This window comes from Pristis pectinata, chromosome 8, assembly GCF_009764475.1.
Source record: "Pristis pectinata isolate sPriPec2 chromosome 8, sPriPec2.1.pri, whole genome shotgun sequence".
Classification (NCBI taxonomy): domain Eukaryota; kingdom Metazoa; phylum Chordata; class Chondrichthyes; order Rhinopristiformes; family Pristidae; genus Pristis; species Pristis pectinata.
In genome coordinates this window covers 8,199,381-8,220,924 of record NC_067412.1, presented here as the reverse complement: position 1 = coordinate 8,220,924, position 21,544 = coordinate 8,199,381, and the positions used below count along the sequence as shown (strand labels likewise).

Here is a 21,544-nt window from a genome sequence, read left to right as displayed (position 1 = left end):
CCCACATCCCAAAGATGCGTGGGTTGGAAGGTTAATTGGCGACTATAAATGGCCCCTAGTGCATGAATGGTAGAATCTGGTGGGGGAGGGGGTGGGTTGATGGGAATGTGGGAAGAATAGGTTATAGGAAAAATTAGCAGAGGAATGGGATTGCTCTGTGAGCTGGCACAGACTAAATGGGCCAAATGGCTTCTTCCCATGTGAAATTTTGAAGAGCATTCACTGTTGTGATAAAGAAAACACAACAGCCAGTTTGCACATTGCAAGATCTCACAGAAAGGTGACAAATATCAAACAAGCTATTTCAGCAATGCTTGGGTGACGGATAAGTACTCACCTGATCTTCATTTGTTCATTTTCCTAATGACACCTTGGGATCTTTTACAGTCAGCCCAGAGTATAGACAGGGCCTTAGTTTACTATCTCATCTGAGAGGCAGCACCTCAGACTGTGCAGCCTTCCCTCTGCACTGTATCAGGCTAGATCTTTTCATTCTCATTGCTCTAGTGGATACAAACCCACGACTGCCTACTTCAAGAACAGTCTCTGAGTCAATGTCCTGCACAGGGCCAAAGCTGGGCAGGCACTGTAGTGTAGCGGTTAGCGTAACGTTATTACAGCACCAGCGACCCGGGTTCAATTCCAGCCACTGTCTGTAAGGAGTTTGTACGTTCTCCCCGTGTCTGTGCGTGTTTCCACTGGGTGCTCTAGTTTCCTCCCACATTCCAAAGACGTACGGGTTAGGAAGTTGTGGGCATGCTATGTTGGCACCAGAAGCATGGTGACACTTGCGGGCTGTCCCCAGAACACTCTACGCAAAAGATGCATTTCGCTGTGTGTTTCGATGTATATGTGACTAATAAAGATATCTTATCTTATCTGCATCTTAACAGCACTGAGGTGCTTATGCTGTTACACCATCACAGGGGTGGACCAGTTAAACCCTGCCCGTGAAGCAGTTAGAATTGGAATCAGAATCAGGTTTATTATTGCTGACATATGCTGTTGTTTTGCAGCAGCAATACAGTGCAAAACATAAAAATTACTGTAAGTTACAAAAATAAATAAGTAGTGCAAAAGAGGAATAACAAGGTAGTGGTCATGGGTTCATGGACCATTCAGAAATCTGATGGTGGAGGGGAAGAAGCTGTTTATGAATCGTTGAGTCTGGGTCTTCAGGCTCCTGTACCTCCTCTCCAATGGTAGTAATGTGAAGAGGGCACATCCCATGTGGTGAGGGTCCTTAATGATGGATGCTGCCTTCTTGAGGCACCGCCTCTTGAAGATGTCCTTGATAGTGAGGAGGGTGGTGCCCATGATGGAGCTGGCTGAGTCTACAACCCTCTGCAGCCTCTTTCGATCCAGCAAAGCTGCATCTCCAGGCCTCACCAATTGTCAAACCTGTCGAGCATTTGAATCTTCCTGACATTCAGAAACATTCAAAAATTATCACAAATCAATAACATTTTAAAATAGTTTTTAAAACACTTAATAACAATCCATCAAAAGTTTTCAGATAAACTCCAAATTGTAGCTCAGTTTGTGCATTCAATGGAAGAGATCACTCTCACTGCGACAGGTCTAACTTGGCACAGGGGTTGTGGGCAGATTACCTGGTGTGACTGCTGGAGAACTGAAGCAAGTTCACAGCTGGCACTGGACCTCATGCAGAAAGCAGGCAAAAGATTGCAGAGGAAGAGCAGCCAGCAAGTTTGGGATTTGTATGCTCAAATTCGGTGTCTCTTACGCTGAAAAATGCAGGCAGCACGGCAATGAACTCCCCGCCTTTCCCACCAAGTCCTGTCCCATGCAGATCGAATGAAGATGTGCATTCAATGCCCGTAAGTCAAAACATGCCATCCTCGAGCCGAACCAGGTCAGTGCCAGCGTGTGGTCATCAGGGGTGGATGATAACCTGCCTTTGCCGTCCTCCCACCAACCTGACTCTGACGGAAAGCTACTCCACATACAGGGTAGGATATCTAGTGCCCAGCAACAAAAGGAGGAGGAAAACACAGGATAGAACAGAAACTATTGGAAGAATTGCCTGTGCATCATTATGTTGCATTTAATGATTGAAGTGCAGCAAATTGATATTGCTTTATCTGTCAAGCAATGCTATATTTCAGAAACATATCATGCATCACAGATTGGCACAGGAGGAGACATTCAGACCACTTGCCTTTGTCAGTTCTTTGAAATTATTGCCCATAATCTCAGTCCTCTGGTCTTTTCTAGTAGCTCAACAATTTTTTTCCTTTAAATAAGCATCCATTTTCCCTTTTGCAAGTAATTATTGGTTTCACTACTATTAAGAACATTTTTTCCAGGCCATAGCAACTCTCTCTGGCCATTTTAATCTTCTTTCCTGTGCCAGACCCAACAAGTTAATACTTGTACAGAATCAGTGTTTGTGTCGCTATTAGAGTCATAGATTCATACAGCATGGAAACAGGCCCTTCGGCCCAACTTGTCCATGCTGACCATGGTGCCCACTAAGCTAGTCCCCTTTGCCCGCGTTTGGCCCATATCCCTCTAAACCTTTCCTCTCCATGTACTTATTCAAATACCTTTAAGTGTTGATGTTGTACCTGCCTCGGCCACTTCCTCTGGTGGCTTGTTCCGTATATGCATCACCCTCTGCGTGAAGGAGTTATTCTGTATAATAACATCGCTGCTTCAAAGTATGATATTTTGTGGTAAAACTTGTACTATGATATCATGGCAAAGTCCCTACAGCACACCATGTTACACACCGATAGACTGTCAGAAGTATGCTTGGTGTAAATTTAGACATTTATAGCAACTGTCCAAAGCATTTTGGTAATATGGAATGTCAACAATTCCTTTGCCCACACAGATGCTGCCTGACCCGCTGAGTTCCTCCAGCAGATTCCTTTTCGCTCCAGATTCCAGCATCTGCAGTCTCCTGTGTCTCCTCTTGGCAACATGGGTCCCACACCTGAATCAACCCATTTTTCTATGTTCTATGTCTCTGGAAATGTGGTCTCTGAAACATTGTCGGCAAATACAGCGTTCAACTAGGACGTGGCTGTTCCACATAGAGTTATAGAGTCTCAAGAGAAACAGGCCCTTTGGTCCAACTCGTCCACACCGACTAAGATGCCCATCTAAGCTAGTTCCATTTGCCTGCATTTGGCCAATATCCCTCTAAACATTTCCTCTCCATGTACCTGTCCAAATATCCATTCAATGTTGTTGCTGTACCTGCCTCAACCACTTCCTCTGGCAGCTCATTCCATATACGGACCACCCTCTGTGTGGAAAAGTTGCCCCTTAAGTTCCTGTTAATTCTTTCTCCTCTCACCTTAAACCTATGCCCAGTAGTTCTTGATTCCCCAACCATGGGAAAAAGACTGTGTGCATTCACCTTATCTATGGCCTTCATGATTTTATACACTCCTATAAAATCACCCCTCAGACTACAACACTCCAAGGAATAAAGTCCTAGCCTCTCCCTATAACCCAGTCCCTCATGTCCTGGCAATATCCTCGTAAGTCTTTTCTGTACTCCTTCCAGCTTAATGGAATCTTTCCTATTGCAAGGTGACCAAAACTGATCACAATATTCCAAGTGCGGCCTGACCAATGTCTTGTACAATTGCAACATAACATCCCAATTTCTGTGCTCAATGTCCTGACTGATGAAGGCCAGCATGCCAAAATCCTCCTTCACCACCTTGTCTGCCTCTGATGCCGCTTTCAGAGAACCATGTACTTGTACTCCTATGTCCCACTGTTCTACAACATTCCCCAGGGCCCTACCGTTCACTGTGAAGGTCCTACCCTGGTCTGATTTCTCATCTGTGTTCCATAACTTAGAGTACCTTTGTTTTGAACTTTCCAATATAACCTCTGGTTTTGAGTATTACCGATGAGCAAGAGTTCCAGATTCCCCCAACCTTTGTGTGTATCTTGCTGCCTCCTCTGCATGGTTTGGTTCTGATTTTAAGGTTGTGTACCCACTACAGGAAACAATGTCTCAATATCCACCCTGGTGAATCCTCTAATCACCTTCAACACTTCCCTGAAGCCTAGATGTGGAAATTCGTGTAATGGTCTGGTCTTCCTATATCCAAAAGAATATACCTCTGATAGAGGGAGAGCAGCAAAGGTTCAGCAGATTGATTTCTAGAACACCAGATTTGTTAGATAAGCAGACAGTACCTACGCACTCTGTAGTTTAGAAGAATGAGAGGTGAACTCGTTGAAATGTACAAAATTCTTACAAGGTTTGACGGGATATATGGAGATTTGATTTTTTTCCCCCCTGGTTAGAATCAGGGTTCACAGTCTCAGAATAAGGGGTTGGCCGTTCAGGACTGAGTTAAGAAGACATTTATTCACCCGGAGGTTAGTCAATCTACCCATTAGAGCTGTGGAGTTGCTGAGTATATTCAAGACAGAGATTGATAGATAACTGGACATTAAGGGAATTAAGACAAGGTGTGAGAGCATGAATGTGGTGTTGAGGTAAAAGATCAGCCGTGAATTAGTAATTAGTTTATTATTGTCACATGTGCTGAGATACAGTGAAAAACTTTTGTTTGTGTGCCATCCAGTCAGATCATTCCATACATGAGTACATCGAGGTAGAACATAGAACATAGAAAAGTACAGCACAGTACAGGACCTTCAACCCAGGATGTTGTGCCGACCTATATAAACCTACTCCATGATCAATCTAACCCTTCCCTCCTGAACAGCCCATAACCCTCCATTTTTCTTACATCCCTCTGCTGATCTAAGTGTCTTTTAAATGTCCCTATTGTATCAGCCTCTACCACCACCCCCGGCAGTGTGTTCCAGGCACCCACCACTCTCTGTATGAAAAACCTACCACTGACATCTCCCCTAAACTTTCCTCCTCTCACCTTAAACTGATATCCTCTGGTATTGGCCATTGCCGCCCTGGGGAAAAGGTGCTAGCTGTCCACTCTATTTATGCCCCTCATAATCTTATACACCTCTATCAGGTCACCTCTCATCCTCCATCACTCTAAAGAGAAAAGCCCTAGCTCACTCAACCTTTCCTCTTAGGACATGTTCTCTAATCCAGGCAGCATCCTGGTAAATTTCCTCTGCACCCTCTCTAAAACTTCCACATCCTTCCTATAATGGGGCAACCAGACACAATACTGTAAGTGTTGTCTAACCAGAGTTTTATAGAGCTGCAACATTACCTCGTGGCTCTTGAACTCAATCCCCTGACTAATGAAGGTCAGCACACTGTACGCCTTCTTAACCACCCAATCAACTTGTGCGGCAACTTTGAGGGATCTATGGACTTGGACCCCAAGACTCCAAGATTCCTCTGTTTCTCCACACTTAAGAATCCTGCCATTAACCTTGTACTCTGCCTTCAGGTTCGATCTTCCAAAATGTATCACTTCACACTTTTCTGGATTGAACTCCATTTGCCACTTGTCCACCCAACTCTGCATCCTGTCTATATCCTGTTGTAACCTACAACAACCCCTTCTACACTATCCACAACACCCCCAACCTTTGTGTCATCTGCAAACTTACTAACTCACTCCTCCACTTCCTCATCCAAGTTATTTCTAAAAATCACCAAGATAGTAAGTTCTGAATCCACACAGCCAAGTTTCCATGGATCCCATGCCTCATGACTTTCTGCATGAGCCTATCATGGGGAACCTTGTCAAACGCCTTCCTAAAATCCACCTGACCAGGTTCATTGCCTAGAATTAGATCCAGTATAGTCTCTCCTTGCGTCAGCCTGTCCACATACTGTGTCAGGAATCCTTCCTGGACAAACTTAACAAATTCTGCCCCATCTAAACCTTTTGCACCAAGGAGGTGCCAATCAATATGGGGGAAATTGAAGTCATCCATGACAACAACCCAATTATTTTTGCACCTTTCCAAAATCTGCCCACTTATCTGCTCCTCAGTGTCCCGGTGGCTATTGGAGGGCCTATAGAATACTCCCGATAAAGTGATTGCTCCCTTCCTGTTTCTAACTTCCACCTACACTGACTCAGTAGATGATCCCTCCATGACGTCCTCCCTTTCTGCTGCTGTGATACTGTCCCTGATCAGCAATGCCACTCCCCACCTCACAGTCTCAGTAATGGCCACAATATCGTAATGCCACATGCTGATCCATGCTCTCTCATCACCCTTATTCTTAATACTTCTTGCATTAAAGTAAACACACTTCAACCCATCCATCTCACTGCATTAATGCCTTATCCACTGTCTATCCTTCCCCACAAGTCTCCCTGCACATTGAACCTACCTTTATACCAACTGCTCCATCATCTGATCTAACACTGGTTCCCACCCGCGCCCCCCCCCCACCACCAACCTAGTTTTAAACCCTCCCCAACAGCTCTAGCAAAGCTGCCCGCAAGGACATCGGTCCCCCTCAATGTGACCCGTCCCTTTTGTGTAGGTCATACCTTCCCCAGAAGAGATCCACAAATCTGAAGCCTTGCCCCTGCACCAAGGTCATAAAGAGGAAAAACAAAATGCAGGGTATAATGTTGCAGCTACAGAGAAAGTGCAGAGCAGGTAGACAAATAAAGTGCAAGGACTGCAATGAGGTAGATTGGGAGTTCAAGAGTTCATCTTGTAACGTATGAGAGGTCTGTACAAGAGTCTGATGACAGTGGGGTAGAATCTGTCCTTGAGCCTGGTGGTATATGTTCTCAAGTTTTTGTATCTTCTGCCAGATAGAAGGGGGGAGAAGAGAGAATGACCGGGGTGGGAGGGGCCCTTGATTATGTTGGCTGCTTTCCCGAGACAGCGGGAAGCGTAGACAGAGTCAACGCAAGGGAGGCTGGTCTGCGTGATGGACCGGGCTACATTCACAACTCTCTGAAATTTCTTCCAATTGTGGGCAGACCAGTTCCTATACCAAGCTGTGATGCGTCCAGAGCCATGATCTTATTGAATGGAAGAGCAGGAATGAGGGGCTATTCCTCTTCTTTTTATTATGTCTCATGTTATCTTTACAAACTCAATAAAATACCAGACAGCATCTGCGGGAAGAGAAGCAGAGTTAACGTTTCAGGTAGAAGGACATTAGCTGGAATTGTTCAGACAGAGGATCTTTGACTTGAATCATTCATTCTGTTTCTCTCTCTTCAGATTAACCTGCTGAGTATTTCCAGCATTTTCTGTTTTTATTTCCAGCATCTGAATTTCCCTGATTTTCAAGAAAATATTTGCCTTTAGTGACTGTAAAATGTCTTAGCTGAAATGCTGAGATCTGACCAGGAGTTAAATTGTGTGTCCTCAACTTGTAGTTAAAGCGGTATTTATAATGTTGGCAACACTCATGTAGATATTAGCATTCTGAAGGGCACCGGTCCAGCAGACACCATCAATGCTACACGTAGTTGCCTGTCAATGATGCATGTGTGTGTCAAGGATTGCTCAAAGGCAGCACTTGAACTGAACCAAGCTTTGCCGGCAATTTTTTTCTTCCACACAGGAGCTTGATGTACTATAGATTAAATAAAAACTGGTAGCACAGAGCATACGGTGAGCACTCACTTATTCACAGGAACATTCCTGTCACTGAATGGGCGATGAGTTTCAAATGCAGACCTGTTTAATATATACTGCCTTCTTCAAAACTCTTACATGGAGCTAGATATCAGATTTTTACCCAGCACTTTCACTTAGGGGCATGCTCCATTCATTTAGAGACAGGGCTTCCCCAATGTAGTGATTCCTGTCAGACAGAAAAGAGACTTCTATCAATCTGATTCATTAGAACAGGTCAGGACTCTTTATTCCTACTGGAATTCAGTGTAAAACTCCAAGTGCTTTAAGATTACTGGCTTCTGTTGTGATGCTTTCGACAATGAATGAGCCAAATGTAGAGAGTCTAATTGGGAAACCTATCATCATGAGACACCCTCAGGTTTTCTGCCACACTCCGACCACATTTTCCCTTTAATCCGTTCTTGTGTCCAACTGTGCCCAATTGCTGGTGTTGAGTGCTAAAAGTAGCTCACTTGTGTTTCCAAATGGTTGAACAGGAGGTGATGATGATGTCGGTGATTGTGTCTGTTTTCTCTCCCATTGTATGCTTCCATTGATAACCGTACCCTGCGTATGCTGCTGTTTGGATAATCTGTCAAAAGACGATCCCTAAAGGTTAGCAAGCAAAGGCAGATAAAGTTATCATCTTATTACCTGGTAGTGCAGTGGTTAGGGCTGCTGTCTCACAGCTCCAGAGACCTGGCTTCAAACCAGACCTCTGGTGCTGTATCTATGGAGGTTGAAGGTGTGGGTTTCCTCTGGGTGCTCTGGTTTCCTCCCACATCCCAAAGGCTAACTAGCTGTTGCAGATTGTCCCTGGTATAGTTGGGTGGCAAGCAAATCATAAGGAAACTGATGGACTTGTGAGTGAGAACAGGTTATAGAGAAGTAATTCGGAGAGCGGGTTTGATGCAGTGCTCTGGAAGCAGGCCTAGAATCAATGGGCTGAGTGGCCTCATTCTATGTCCTGAGCAATTTGAATGTGTAGACCTTCAAAGATGAGTCCTCAATACCTAGGCAGTGAAGGTCATTTGAAGGTTTACTCCTCTCCTGGGTATGATCCACGGGCACCAGCCATTCCCTCTCTCTCTCTCTCTCTGACCTAAGACTTTACCTTCTGACCAGCTATTCAACTTTGGCAGGCAGAACATTGCAGCTGAGGCCTTGCCTGCTTCCAAACAGGAATGTTCTGGTCATGGGTGACTCTCCAAGTCAAGTCAAGTCGAGTTTATTGTCATGTGCACAAGTACGGTGAGGTGCAGGTACAATGAAAAACTTGCTTGTAGCAGCAACATAGGCAACACACAGAATATAAATTGTACATAAATTATACAAGGTAATGAAGAGAAATAAAGGCAATGCAGAACAAGACATTACTGCAAAAAACAACACAGTCAGAGACAAGTCCGTGGTAGTGCAAGATGTGGTCTGCAGTGTTCTGTTGCTGAGGGAGGGTTAGGGATGTGCAGGTCAGTTCAAGAACCTGATGGTTGCAGGAAAGTAGCTATTCCTGAACCTGGTGGTGTGTAGTGTTCCATTATTGAGGTAGGATTCCAGTGATCTATCCTGTGATTCTCTGCCCAGCTAAGATGGAGCTAAACCTCAAGGGATCAGGGAATTTGAGAATAGAACAAAACCTGAGGGTTATGGTCTGTTGGCATGGTCTGTGTTCTCTAAAACAAACAAGGAACCTGGAGAGGAAACAAAAGTTGGCCGTGGACTACTGATAGAGTCACAGGAATTATCTTCCTGCCCACTGGTACATTTGATCTCTTTCTTGCTCTTTGTTCCCACAGGTTTTCTGCTCTGCACCATGCTGCCCTCAACGGGAATACCGAGCTCATCTCTCTGTTGATCGAATCCCAAGCCACGGTCGATATTAAGGACAACAAAGGTAATTTATTAATCTGTAGTTTTATGGCTTCAACCTTCTCCCTGGGCAGACTCCAGTAGAGTTACTGAATTCTTGGGGCAGTTACAAACTGCACTATACAAGGACTTGGGAATCTTCATGGAAGGGAGAAAGGTGAATCAAGTTACTGACATGAGCAGGGCAGTTCATGTCGTGTCCAAGTTAGAGTGCAGAGTTCTCAGGAAAATGGTAGAATGTCTTTATTCAGGAAGGACACTGGATCTAAACCAGGTAACTCCAGGCCCATGAGTCTATGATCAGTGGTAAGGAAGTTATTGGAAGAAATTTCTATGGGACAGGATTAATCTACACTTACTGATCAAGAACAGTAAGCATGGTGTGTTAGAGGGAAATTCTGTCTGACAGAATGTAATTTTATTGAATTTTTTAAAGAGATAATAGGACAGTGCAGTTAATGTGGTCTTCATGGACTTTACAACATTCCACATGGGACTTTGGTCCATGGGCAGAGCAATGGCAGATGAAGTTTAATCCTGATAAATGTGAATGTGATGCATTTCAGGTAATGTGAATGTGATGCATTACATTTTCTTTTCATATAACTTACCATTGTGGGGAAGGGAGAAACATCAATCAAACAGATAGCAGCTCAATGAGCTAATGCCTGTTGAGGAGGGAAAGGCGCCATTCTTACCTGGTCTAGCCTATATGTGACTCCAGGGTCACCAATATAGATTAGTATTCCCTGAAATGATCCAGCAAGCCACTCAACTCAAGGAACAATTCAGGATGGTCACTTCATGTCGGCCTGACTGTGATGTCCACATCCTGTGTATAAAAATATAGATTGTTTAGTATTTAAGGCTTGGCTGAATGAGACAAGGAAAAGCATCTATAGTTTGTGGAGTAATTCTTGCAGAACATTTTGTCCACTGTGATTTATTATAAATTATTAACGCCCAGTGTTGAAATTGGCCTTTGAGGTGGTTTATGGTTTTAGTCTCCTCCCGCCCTTCCTAAGCAGGCTGCAAGTGATTAGGAGAGCAGGGTATTGGCGAGAACGAATTTGGAGTACAGTTTTGACCTCATTATATAAAGAAGCATGTACTTGCAGTGCAAGCAGTTCAGAGAGGATTCACGTTGATGAGCAGTCATCTGATGAGAAATGATTGAGCCAGTTAGGCCAATTCCCACTGGATTTAGAAGAACAATCTTATTCAACGTGTAACATTCTGACATGCCCAGCAAATGGTTCTTCTGGGTGAGAGAACTGAAAACTTTATATAGTTTCATTTAAGAGTTGCTTATTTAAGATGGAGATGAGAAGCAATTTCTTCACTAAGATGAATCTTTAGAATTCTCTTCTGCATAGAAGTGTGGAGCCAGAATCATTGAATATATCCAAGAGCAGGATAGCCCATTTTTTAAACCACAAGGGGAGTCAAGGGTTATGAAGAACAGGCAAGAAAGTGGAGCTGAGGTCATGTTCAGATCGGCCATGATCTTATTGAATGGCAGAATGGCTTTAAGGGAGCAAATGACGGGCTCTGAGTCCTATTCAAAATAAATTTAAATGGACTATTTTTGTCACATGTGCAGTGAAAAACTGTTTTTCATGCCATCCATACAGATCATTTCATCACATCAGTGCATTGAGGTAGTGCAAGGAAAAACAGTAACAGAATGCAGAATAATGTGTAACAGTTACAGAAAAAGTGCAGGGCAGGCAGACAATAAGGTGCGAGGTAGACTGTGAGGTCAAGAGTCCATCTTATCATACTAGGGGACTGATGGAAGCTGGTTCTGTTGACATCCTTCTGTTCCTATGTTCTTCTGGTCTTATGTTACAGCAATGAGACCGTTACACTATGCAGCGTGGCAGGGGAAGGCAGAGCCAATGAAAATGCTTCTGAAGGCAGCTTCGAGTGTCAACTCACAGTCGGAGGAAGGGCAGATCCCGCTCCACCTTGCTGCTCAGCACGGACACTACGAAGTGGTGAGGAGGGGATTTCCCAGTTAAAGATTCTTGGTTTTTATTTGTTCTTCTCTAGATTGAGATGGAAGGATGATTAAATTATACTTGCATCTGACTGATTTATTGGCAAAGGGGCAACCCGTGGGCACAACCATAACTCTTTGTGTGTGTATGTAACCATGTAAAGACTCCAATACATTGTGTAAAGTGTTGAATTATCTTCACTTTTCCTTGTAGTTGAAGATAATTGGTGGATGAACCACAGGGCAGAAGAAGCATTGTTTTGCTGCAGTGAGATGTGTTCTGGAACACACTGTCTCAACAGGAGTGGAAGCAAGTTCAGCAGTAACCTTATAAATGAAAAGGAAAGTCTCTCATAGAGTGGGACCTATTAGGACATTCTTTCTGGGACAGATATATAGGGATGAATGGCCCTTTCCTTTGTTCAATGATTAGATGGTTCCCTATTGCCTGCTGTAGTGTACGTTGCAATGGTTGTAAAAGGGAATTTGTTGCTCGAAGGTAGCTCCCTCTTTAAGGACTGTATCAGATGGTTGACTGCTCTCTGGGTTCTGACATTGATTGTAGAAGCTCCCATAGATATGGGATACAACAGAATAGCACGCTGGTTAAGGTAATGGACAAAGAGCACAATGCTTAGCCATTGATCCAGAGAAATGAGTTCAAATCCCACCATGGTAGCTGTGAAATCTAAACTCAAGGAGCTAAATGGGTTTGAAATTCAAGCAAGCTCTCAGCAATTACTAGTAATAGTGATCACAAAGCTACCAGATTGTTGTAAAACCTCATGGGAAAGGATATGTAACTCCAGACCCACCCACATGATTGACTGTCATCAGCTTCTCAGCTCATTGGCAATGCAGGATGACAATAAATGCTGGTATTGCCAGTGATGTCCACACGTCCCAGGAATGAATTCGGGTCCACACGTCCCAGGTCAGCATGAGGGAATCATTGGGATAAATAATCAGGTGTGTTGGGACTTCTCGGTCTTGCTGAGTTATTCAACACTTCACATCGAACATCAAACAAAGAACTCAAATCACAAATGTTGGATTCATACAGTGGGGACCTGGGAAGAGTTCCATGCATCAGGGAGGAGGCAAATAGATCATGGTTGTTACAGTGGAGCTCGCTGTACTGACTAGCAATAGTAGAACAGTCCTTTTCCAGGAAAGATGCGGAGGGCTTGGAGAGGGAGCAGAAGAGTTTACCAGGATGCAGCCTGGATTAGAGGATATGAGCCATAAGGAGGGTTTGGACAAACTTGGGTTGTTTTCTCTGGAGCGGCAGAGGCTGAGGGGAGGCCTGTAAGAGGTTTATAAAATTATGAGAGACATAGATAGGGTAGACAGTCAGAAACTTTCTCCCAGGGTGGAAATGTCAGATACTAGAGGGCATAGCCAAATGGTGAGAGGGGGAAAGTTTAAAGGGAAAAGTGTAAATGTGTGCTTGATAGTCAGCATGGACTCAGTGGGCCAAAGGGCCTGTTTCTGTGTTGTGTGGCTCTATGACTCCATAACTAGTCTTGGTAAGAATAATGTTAGTGAATGTCCTTCAGAGGAGGAAATCTGGTTAGCAGGTTTAAGAGGCATTTAGACAGACACTTAAATAGGCAATGCTTAGAAGGATATGGACCTAATGCTGGCAAATGGGATAGGTGAAGAAAGGTCAGTATGGAGGTGGTGGGCTGAAGGGCCTGTTCCTGTGTTTTATGACTGTGACTCAACCTGTGGCCTTTACGTGAGACTGTATCCACAGGAGTGTGATTAGCTATCGAAATGGCCAGGCTAGCCACTCCATTCATGGGGCACTGAGGGATGGGCAATAAATGCTGCCCTTGCCAAAGGTGCCTGTATCCTGAAATAAAATCAGATAAAAAGAAGGGAGAACATTTAATACCAAATGGGAACAGGTTCACTCATTTGGAATCTCATATCCTGCCTGATCTCATTTGCCAGGAGTTTTTGCTTTTCAAAGAATGACACAAAAATTCTTCCTAACCAGAACAAAATGCCAGGCAAGCTAAATCAAGAGCTATTGCCTCCAGTACAATGTCATTTACAAAATATCATGAAATGTCAATGATTTAGTTTGTGAAGTGGTGCCTGGTCCCTGAGGTAGTTCACCTGAGGTAAGCTTATCCACGCTAACAAAGCTCAGAGCCTCACTTTCCATTCCTTCCCCTCAAGACAATTCTGGTTCCATGTAATGGGCAATGCTTATTCAGCTGTGCACACTCTACAGTAAATAAGACGCTGCTGGAAGTGATGCATGTGCACATGGTACCTTCACAGATGAAGTCACCTTTAATGGCCTTGCCCAGATTAGAGCTTTATCCTGGTAGAGCTACAGTTAGCTCACGGCACAGATATAGTGACAACATAAAAATAGGTAAACCACAAACTTCTGCAGTTAATCTTACAAGTCACTTAAAAGTCAAGATGTGCAGCTGTATCCAACCAAACTTGGAACCTGTTCAGAAGGAACTAAGATTTCTGGGAATTTAGCCAGAGAAATATGTAAAGGTCGACCTTCTGGGTAGTTTTGTAAGAGGTTGTAAAAGGGGATCAGTGACTATCTCTAATAGTTCACTATCTCTAAAAGTTCATTTGTCTCAACTCTGGGGACATAATTTTGGACATGTTGTGATGTCCAAAGTTATGTCCCCAGAGTTGAGACTGACGATGTTGTGCTGACATTTTATCCTTCTCTAATATCTATCTGACGCTTCCCTCCCACATAGCCCTCCATTTCTCTATCATTCATGTGCCTATCTAAGAGTCTCTTAAATCTCCCTAATGTATCTGCCCCCACAACCTCTGCAGGCAGTGCGTTCCACGCACCCACCACTCTCTGTGGAGAAAACTTACCCCTGACATCCCCCTTATATCTTCCTCCAATCACCTTAAAATTATGTCCCCTCACGTTAGCCATTGTTGCCCTGGGAAAAAGTATCTGACTGTCCACTCGATCTATGCCTCTTATCATCTTCTACACCTCTATCAAGTCACCTCTCTTCCTCCTTCTCTCAAAAGAGTATTCCCAGTGTTTTCTGTTTTAATTTCAGGTTTTCAGTGTCTGCAGTATCTGGCTTTTGACTGAAGCCCAATACTGCATTCAGATGTCCCCAGCCAGAGATCAGCTAATCTATCATAGGCTGGAGGTCATAGCTGGTCTATACTGCCTCACCTAAACATGAATCACTACTTAACTGTGAATTTTATTCCATTGCTGCTTGATACAATCACAGTTGTGAGCAAGGTTCCTCTGTGATAAAAACGTAAGAAATAGGAGCAGGAGGAGGCCATCTGGCCCGTCGAGCCTGCTCCGCCATTCAATGAGATCTGGCTGATCCGGCCATGGACTCAGTTCCACCTACCTGCCTTTTCCCCTTAACCCTTAGCTCCCCTACTATGCAAAAATCTATCTAACTCTGTCTTAAATATATTTAATGAGGGAGCCTCTACTGCTTCCCTGGGCAGAGAATTCCACAGATTCACTACTCTCTGGGAAAAGCAGTTCCTCCTATTGTAATAGTACAATAGCCAGCAACATTACTCTCTGTCCCGTGTAACCTGGGAGCCACTCCAAATCATTCTGCTTTTCTTCCTACAGTAGGAAGTGATTTCTCCAACGATTCCCGTTTCAGACATTGAGACTGAATTTTTTTTGTCCCTCTTCCCTTCCCACCAGAACTTCAACCAAAGTCCTCTGAAACTCCCTATGCACCCATAGATAGCTTTCCTCCTGAAGTTATGGGAGTGGGGAGGGGTGAAATGATGAGGCACCAAGTTAAGTACATGTCTTCTCTTCTCTTGTGTTAGTCTGAGATGCTGTTGCAACATCAGTCAAACCCATGTATAGTCGATGTCGCTGGAAAGACACCCTTGGACTTGGCCTGTGAATTTGGCAGAGTTGGGGTAAGTTTCGAACAGTAAGTTGACAAATATAATAATGCTATGTTACGCCCAGCTAGAATTAAGAACTACACTCTACTAAGTAACAGTGCTAAGGGTATTGGTTAAGTCTGAAGGCACAGTAATTGCAAAAAGGATATTACTGAAATTGAAGAATCATATCCCCAAAGATTAAACAAGAATGGTGATGTGGATTTTTAACGTGTCCTGGCACCACATATTGACATCCAGTGATGTCCTCAAAGAGAGAAACAGATATGCAATTGAAGAGTCCACCCAGACAGAAAACCAGGCAGTAGAAAGCACCAAAACTCTTTAAATACCTTATGTCAAGTGAAGTAAATATTGTGGGAGAAACCTGTGATTAAAATCACTAAAATATAAAAAAATTCTAAAAAAAATTCAATCATTTTGTTATTTATAAACAATGGAATTTATAAATGTTTTTCTTGGGGAATGATATTCCACACATATAATTTTTCAGGATTAGGGAGTCTGTTTGGAAATTATTATGGTCTATTATACTGTTAAACTTTTAATAATTCTTACAGAGAAAATATATTTGTAAAACGTTGAAGCTTAATTCCTTTTACTGATTCTGTGCATCATTGATGACTACAGTAATGCTGCATGTGAGAGGGCCAAGTTTTCACTGACTGAAGCTTCTAGATTTCCGTGGTTAACTACATCTCTGCAGAAGCTGTAAGAGGCTGTCAGACTCACTCAGTACTGACAGAACACACTGACAGGTTGCTACAAACACATATGCTAAGATTGCTTCCTCCTGCCTCAGTGAAATTGGGGTTGGAGAGAGGTGAAAAAGGAGTGAATTGGGGTGGAGGCATTCACAGTTCTCAGCTTTCTTCTTCCTAGGAACTATTTACAGGTTGTCATCGTGGACGTACTCTATTCTGACCCTATTCTCTGAATCTTCTGAAAACCTACATGTAAGAAAATGCACAATGTTCAATCGCTATAAGAAATTTGACATATTTCCATAATGAGTTGACTTTTACTACAATACAAACGTTACATTTTCAAGAAGCAGATCTCTTGTGTTGACCCTTGCACATTATCACAGTAACGCTGTCATTGAGTCTTCTACACCCTTAACCTGTGGAGAAGCTCTGTAGCTGGTCACAAAAGATGATGCCAACAATGTGCTCAGGACCTGTGGAATCCTCTTCCAGACCAGCCTTCAATGCAATCCCATGGTGCAAGTTGTGTCTTCTTTTGATCACCGTGTTGCCTCTTTTGAGTTCAGAACTAAGTGAATATTTTGGGTATCCCACTTAGGTGGTTCAGCTACTTCTAAGCAGCAACATGTGTGCTGCTCTCCTTGAAGCAAAGCCCGGAGACATCACCGACCCCAATGGCACCAGCCCGCTACACTTGGCTGCTAAGAATGGACATATCGACATCATAAGGTTAGCTTCCTATCCATTGTTTCCTGTTTTTATTAAGCTAAAACATTTTTTTGAAGTGGCTTTTTAAAATCGATAGCTGTTACCTTTATGATTACTTTAATGGTTATGATTGCTAAGTAGCCGCCCTTCAACTGAAGTGATTGAATCCAGATGAATGAAAGAGTTACTGTTGAAGCTAAAACTAGGCCTTTTGTTACACTAGCCAAGTAGCTCGTCATTCTATGCTGGCTCCCTATGCTTTGTTCCAAATTTGCTTGATGATTAAGGCCTCTACTTCTCTGCAGTAGTGAAAGGATGAAACAGAGACTGTGGCCCTGTTTCCCAATCAATAATCAGTAAAGTGCACAAAGGAATCTTTTATTGACCTCTTCTCTGTGCACTTTCAATAAGCAAAGTTAGGGGAGGTTACATTTATCTGGAGGACATTTGGAGGACTGCAGAAGGATGATACTGCAGGTAATGATATTGCCTCACAGCTCCAGTGACCCAGGTTCAATTCTAACCCCTGGCACTGTCTGTGCGGAGTTTGCACCTTCTCCCTGTAACCACATTGGCTTTTCCCTCAGATGCTCAAGTTTCCTCCCACATCCCAAGGGCATACCGGTAAGGTAACTGGCTACTGTAAATTGTCCCTAGTGTTGGCGAGTGGCAGGAGAATCGGTGTGTGGGGTTGAAGGGGACGTGAAAGGGTAAGTTACAGGGAAATAATTGGTGGAATGTGATGGATGGAAATGCTCAGAGAGCCAGCATGGATTCAATGGGCTGAATGTCCTCCTTCCAGAGAAAATCAGACTTGCTGAATCATGTGCTCAGGGAGTAGCTCTCTCTCTCTCCTCAGAGTCAAGAAGGCAGTGAATTGAAGTCCCACTCTGAGCACAAAAATCTAGGCTGACTCCCTAGTGCACTGGAAGGAGGGCAGTACTGATGCTGTCCTTAGGGTGAGATGTTGAACTCATAGAGTCATAGACTTATGGACTCATCCAGCCTGGAAACAGGCCATTCAGCCCACCATGTCCATGCTGACCAGTGGGCACCCATCCATATTAATCCCACCTTCCAGCACTTGGCCCATAGCCTTTCATACCTAATTCGAGGGCTCGTATAGACTCCCCATAAATGTTGTAGGCGATTTTGCTTCCACTACTCCCTCTGGCAGGGTAATCCAGGTACACCACTCACTGGGTGAAAATGGTCCCCCTGAGATCTCCAGAACTGACTCCTCGCCTGCCTTCCCAAGGAATCAAAGCTCTGATTTGTAGCAGAACGGGACAGTTAGCCCTGGAGTCCCAGCCAATACTGATTCAACATCAAAGCAGATTTTCTGGCCATCTTCACATTGCTGTTTGTGGGAGCTTGCTGTGCACAAATTGGCCTCTGGACTACACCTTAAGAGTATTTTATTGGCTGTAAAACACTTTGGGTCATAAAAGTCACTATGCAAATACATATCTCTGACACTCAGATAGTCAGTACAGAAGAAATTCAAAAGATTGAAGTGGATCTGGATAGTTTCCGTTGGAATAAAGGGGTTGGGAAGTAATGAAGAGCAGATTTTAAATTTAACAGTTAAATCAACTGGGTTCAGTGGAACAGGATTCCTGAAATACATGTAACTAAATCTGCACGATATAGAGGAATGGATCGGCAATGTGTATTGATCATTCCATAAATGTATCTGGTCATGAGAACGTGTTATCAACAAGACCAATTACTTTTCAGGATACTGTTCAAGGGCAATTCATCATTCGTTGAAGCATGTTTTTACACTCTGACCCACTCATACTTTGGGGAACTTTTTGAAAAGAATTACTTAGGAGTTACAGTACTACAAGCTCGGGTAATGCCCCACACAAGATTCCTTTCACCTACCCCTCCATTTCATTGCACCCTTTTAGCATTCACTTCTGCCCATCTCTCCTTCAATTACCTACCCAGCTGCCCTTTAAATGCCTCCATGCCTCCAATGCTCCATGCATTACAATGCACGTATCCTTGTCCTTTGAAACGTCAGTGAAGAACAAGAAGGCCAATAACAGGTTTAAAATATTTAGTTCAAGATTTGTCCACCTGTATATATTTCTGCTATTGAAGGGAAACTGAGAGAAAATCATATGAATAGGTGGAGTGTTGCCAAGGGTTATGGGATTAATTAACTGTGATTGCAAGACCATTAACTGGTACCGCATTAATCAGCCTAAAGGAAGGTCCCTCCACCAGCGGGTACCAACTGCTGTTATTCACCTCGGCTACTCCAACAGCTATTCACAAACCTGTGACGTCTACCACCCAGCAGGAGAAGGACACATGGGAAGACCACTACCTGCCAATTCCCCTCCAAGTCTCACACCATCTCAGCTTGGAAACATAGACCACAGGACCACAAGATATAGAGGAGCAGAATCAGGCAATTCAGCCCATCGAGCCTGCTCCGCCATTCAATCATGGCTGATTTCTTTTTAACCCCATTCTCCTGCCTTCTCCCCGTACCCCTTAACCCCCTTACCGATCAGGAACCTATCAATCTCTGCCTTAAATACACTCAATGACATGGCCTCCACAGCCCCCTGTGGCAACAAATTCCACAGATTCACTGCCCCCTGACTGAAATTCCTCCTCATCTCAGTTTTAAAGGGACATCCTTTTATTCTGAGGTTGTGCCCTTGGATCCCAGACTCTCCTACTAATGGAAACATCGTCTCCACATCCACTCTATCCAGGCCTTTCAGTATCCAGTTAGGTTTCAATGAGATCCCCCAATCCTCCCAAACTCCATCGAGTACAGGCCCAGAGATATCAAACACTCCTCATATGTTAAGCCTTTCGTTCCCGGGATCATTCTTGTGAATGCTGCCATTCCTTCATCTTCACCGGGGGAACTCACTACCCAAAGGCATGGTGACTGTCATGTTTTAAAAGGTAGCTCACCACCAACCTCCCCACCCCCCCCCACCTTCTCAAAGGAAGTTAACGAAAGGCAAGAAATGCTGACATTTCTTCACCCCAAGAAAGAAATAACTAAAAGTAAGACAGGGAACTTGAGTTAAATCTCCAGTGGTCTTGAACTGACACGTCAATGGATCAGACACTCATCCAGAACTTTGTGCACAATGGAAAATTGATTTGTTTAGTTTTGAGAAGAATAATCTGAAAATACAACACAATGAATTTAACACAAAAATGTGCATCATTTTGTTATTACAATCCAGTTGATGGCTGTTCAAGTGATACCACACACTTCATTCAGTTCTAAAATCAGAACGATTAACTAATGCAGTTGCATCTGCAGAGCTTGGAGGTGTTCCATCTCGGCTGAATGAGCAGTTCATCCAGTACAGGTCCTCCCCAGGTTGTGATCGCCCGACTTACGTACAGCCTGTACATATGAGGGAGCGTTTGGGAGACCGGTGGGATGGGTTTTCCAGTTGCTGGGGGACTTCAGGCATCTCCTGTCATGTGGGAACTCGGTTCACGGCGATGATGTTGCATCTTGCAGAGAAATCTGAATGGTTGAGTTGAACGCCTTGAACGATGCCCTTGGTTGGCCTTTGTTTTTATCTAAATATATTGCCAGGTGGCCACAATTCCGACTTGCAAACTGTCTGGATCACGAACAGTTCCCGGTAACGGAACCCTGCCATAGTCTGGGGAGCACCTGGAGACACTCATTTTTTATAAGATAATGATAAGATAAGATTTCTTTATTAGTCACATGTACATCGAAACACACAGTGAAATGCATCTTTTGCGTAGAGTGTTCTGGGGGCAGCCCGCAAGTGTTGCAACGCTTCCGGCGCCAACATAGCATGCCCACAACTTCCTAACCCATACGTCTTTGGAATGTGGGAGGAAACCGGAGCACCCGGAGGAAACCCACGCAGACACGGGGAGAATGTACAAAGTCCTTACTGACAATGGCGGGAATTGAGCCCGGTTGCTGGCACTGTAATATTGTTGTGCTAACCGCTACACTACACCTTTGATGGCCCCTGCCTCAACTCGTCTGAAACCCTCTTCCAGTCCTTGCTCACCTCCAGATCAGACTAAGTCTGTGCTCATCTTGAGGGGAAACTGAGAGGAAATAATTGCACTTTTTTTAACCTGCATCGTCCCATCCACTCATGAGCTCACTCATCTCAGTTGTAACTCTCTTATCCTTGTTTACTAAATGTGGCATGTTGTCAATTTTGTGGATGATGTTCCCCTTCAGCAGTGTAGACTGTTGTCCTAGAACATAGAACATTACAGCAAGGTACAGGGCCTTCGCCCTACAATGTTGTGCTGACATTTTATCCTGCTCAAAGATCTATCTAACCCTTACCTCCCACATAGCCCTCCATTTCTCTATCATTCATGTGTCTATCTAAGAGTCTCTTAAATGTCCCGAATGTATCTGCCCCCACAACCTCTGCAGGCAGTGCGTTCCATGCACCCACCACTCTCTGTGTAAAAAAAAAACTTACCCCTGACATCCCCCTTATACCTTCTGCCAATCACCTTAAAACTTTGTCCCCTCATGTTAGCCATTTTTGCCCTGGGAAAAAGTCTCTGACTGTCCACTCGATCTATGCCTCTTATCATCTTCTACACCTCTATCAAGTCACCTCTCATCCTCCTTCTCTCCAAAGAGAAAAGCCCAAGCTCGCTCAACTTATCCTCATAAGACATGATCTCCAATCCAGGCAACATCCTGCTAAATCTCCTCTGTCAAGAGGCCAAACAAATGCAAGTTGCTATTGTTGCTGCTAATTGATACTGTGTGCATTAAGCGAGATGCACCAGGCACAAA

At 43.9% G+C, this 21,544-nt stretch overlaps 1 protein-coding gene across 3 annotated transcripts in view; it reads left to right on the top strand.

Moving 5' to 3' along the window:
* The window catches only part of caskin1 (CASK interacting protein 1), a 563,705-nt gene that overhangs the window by 401,895 nt on the left and 140,266 nt on the right, over positions 1 to 21,544 (top strand). For all 3 annotated transcript variants that reach the window (XM_052021715.1, XM_052021714.1, XM_052021713.1), the window contains exons 3-6: positions 9,339 to 9,436; positions 11,266 to 11,411; positions 15,239 to 15,334; positions 16,628 to 16,758. In XM_052021715.1, the coding sequence (XP_051877675.1) occupies positions 9,339 to 9,436; positions 11,266 to 11,411; positions 15,239 to 15,334; positions 16,628 to 16,758 (471 nt within the window). The remainder of the gene's footprint in view (positions 1 to 9,338; positions 9,437 to 11,265; positions 11,412 to 15,238; positions 15,335 to 16,627; positions 16,759 to 21,544) is intronic.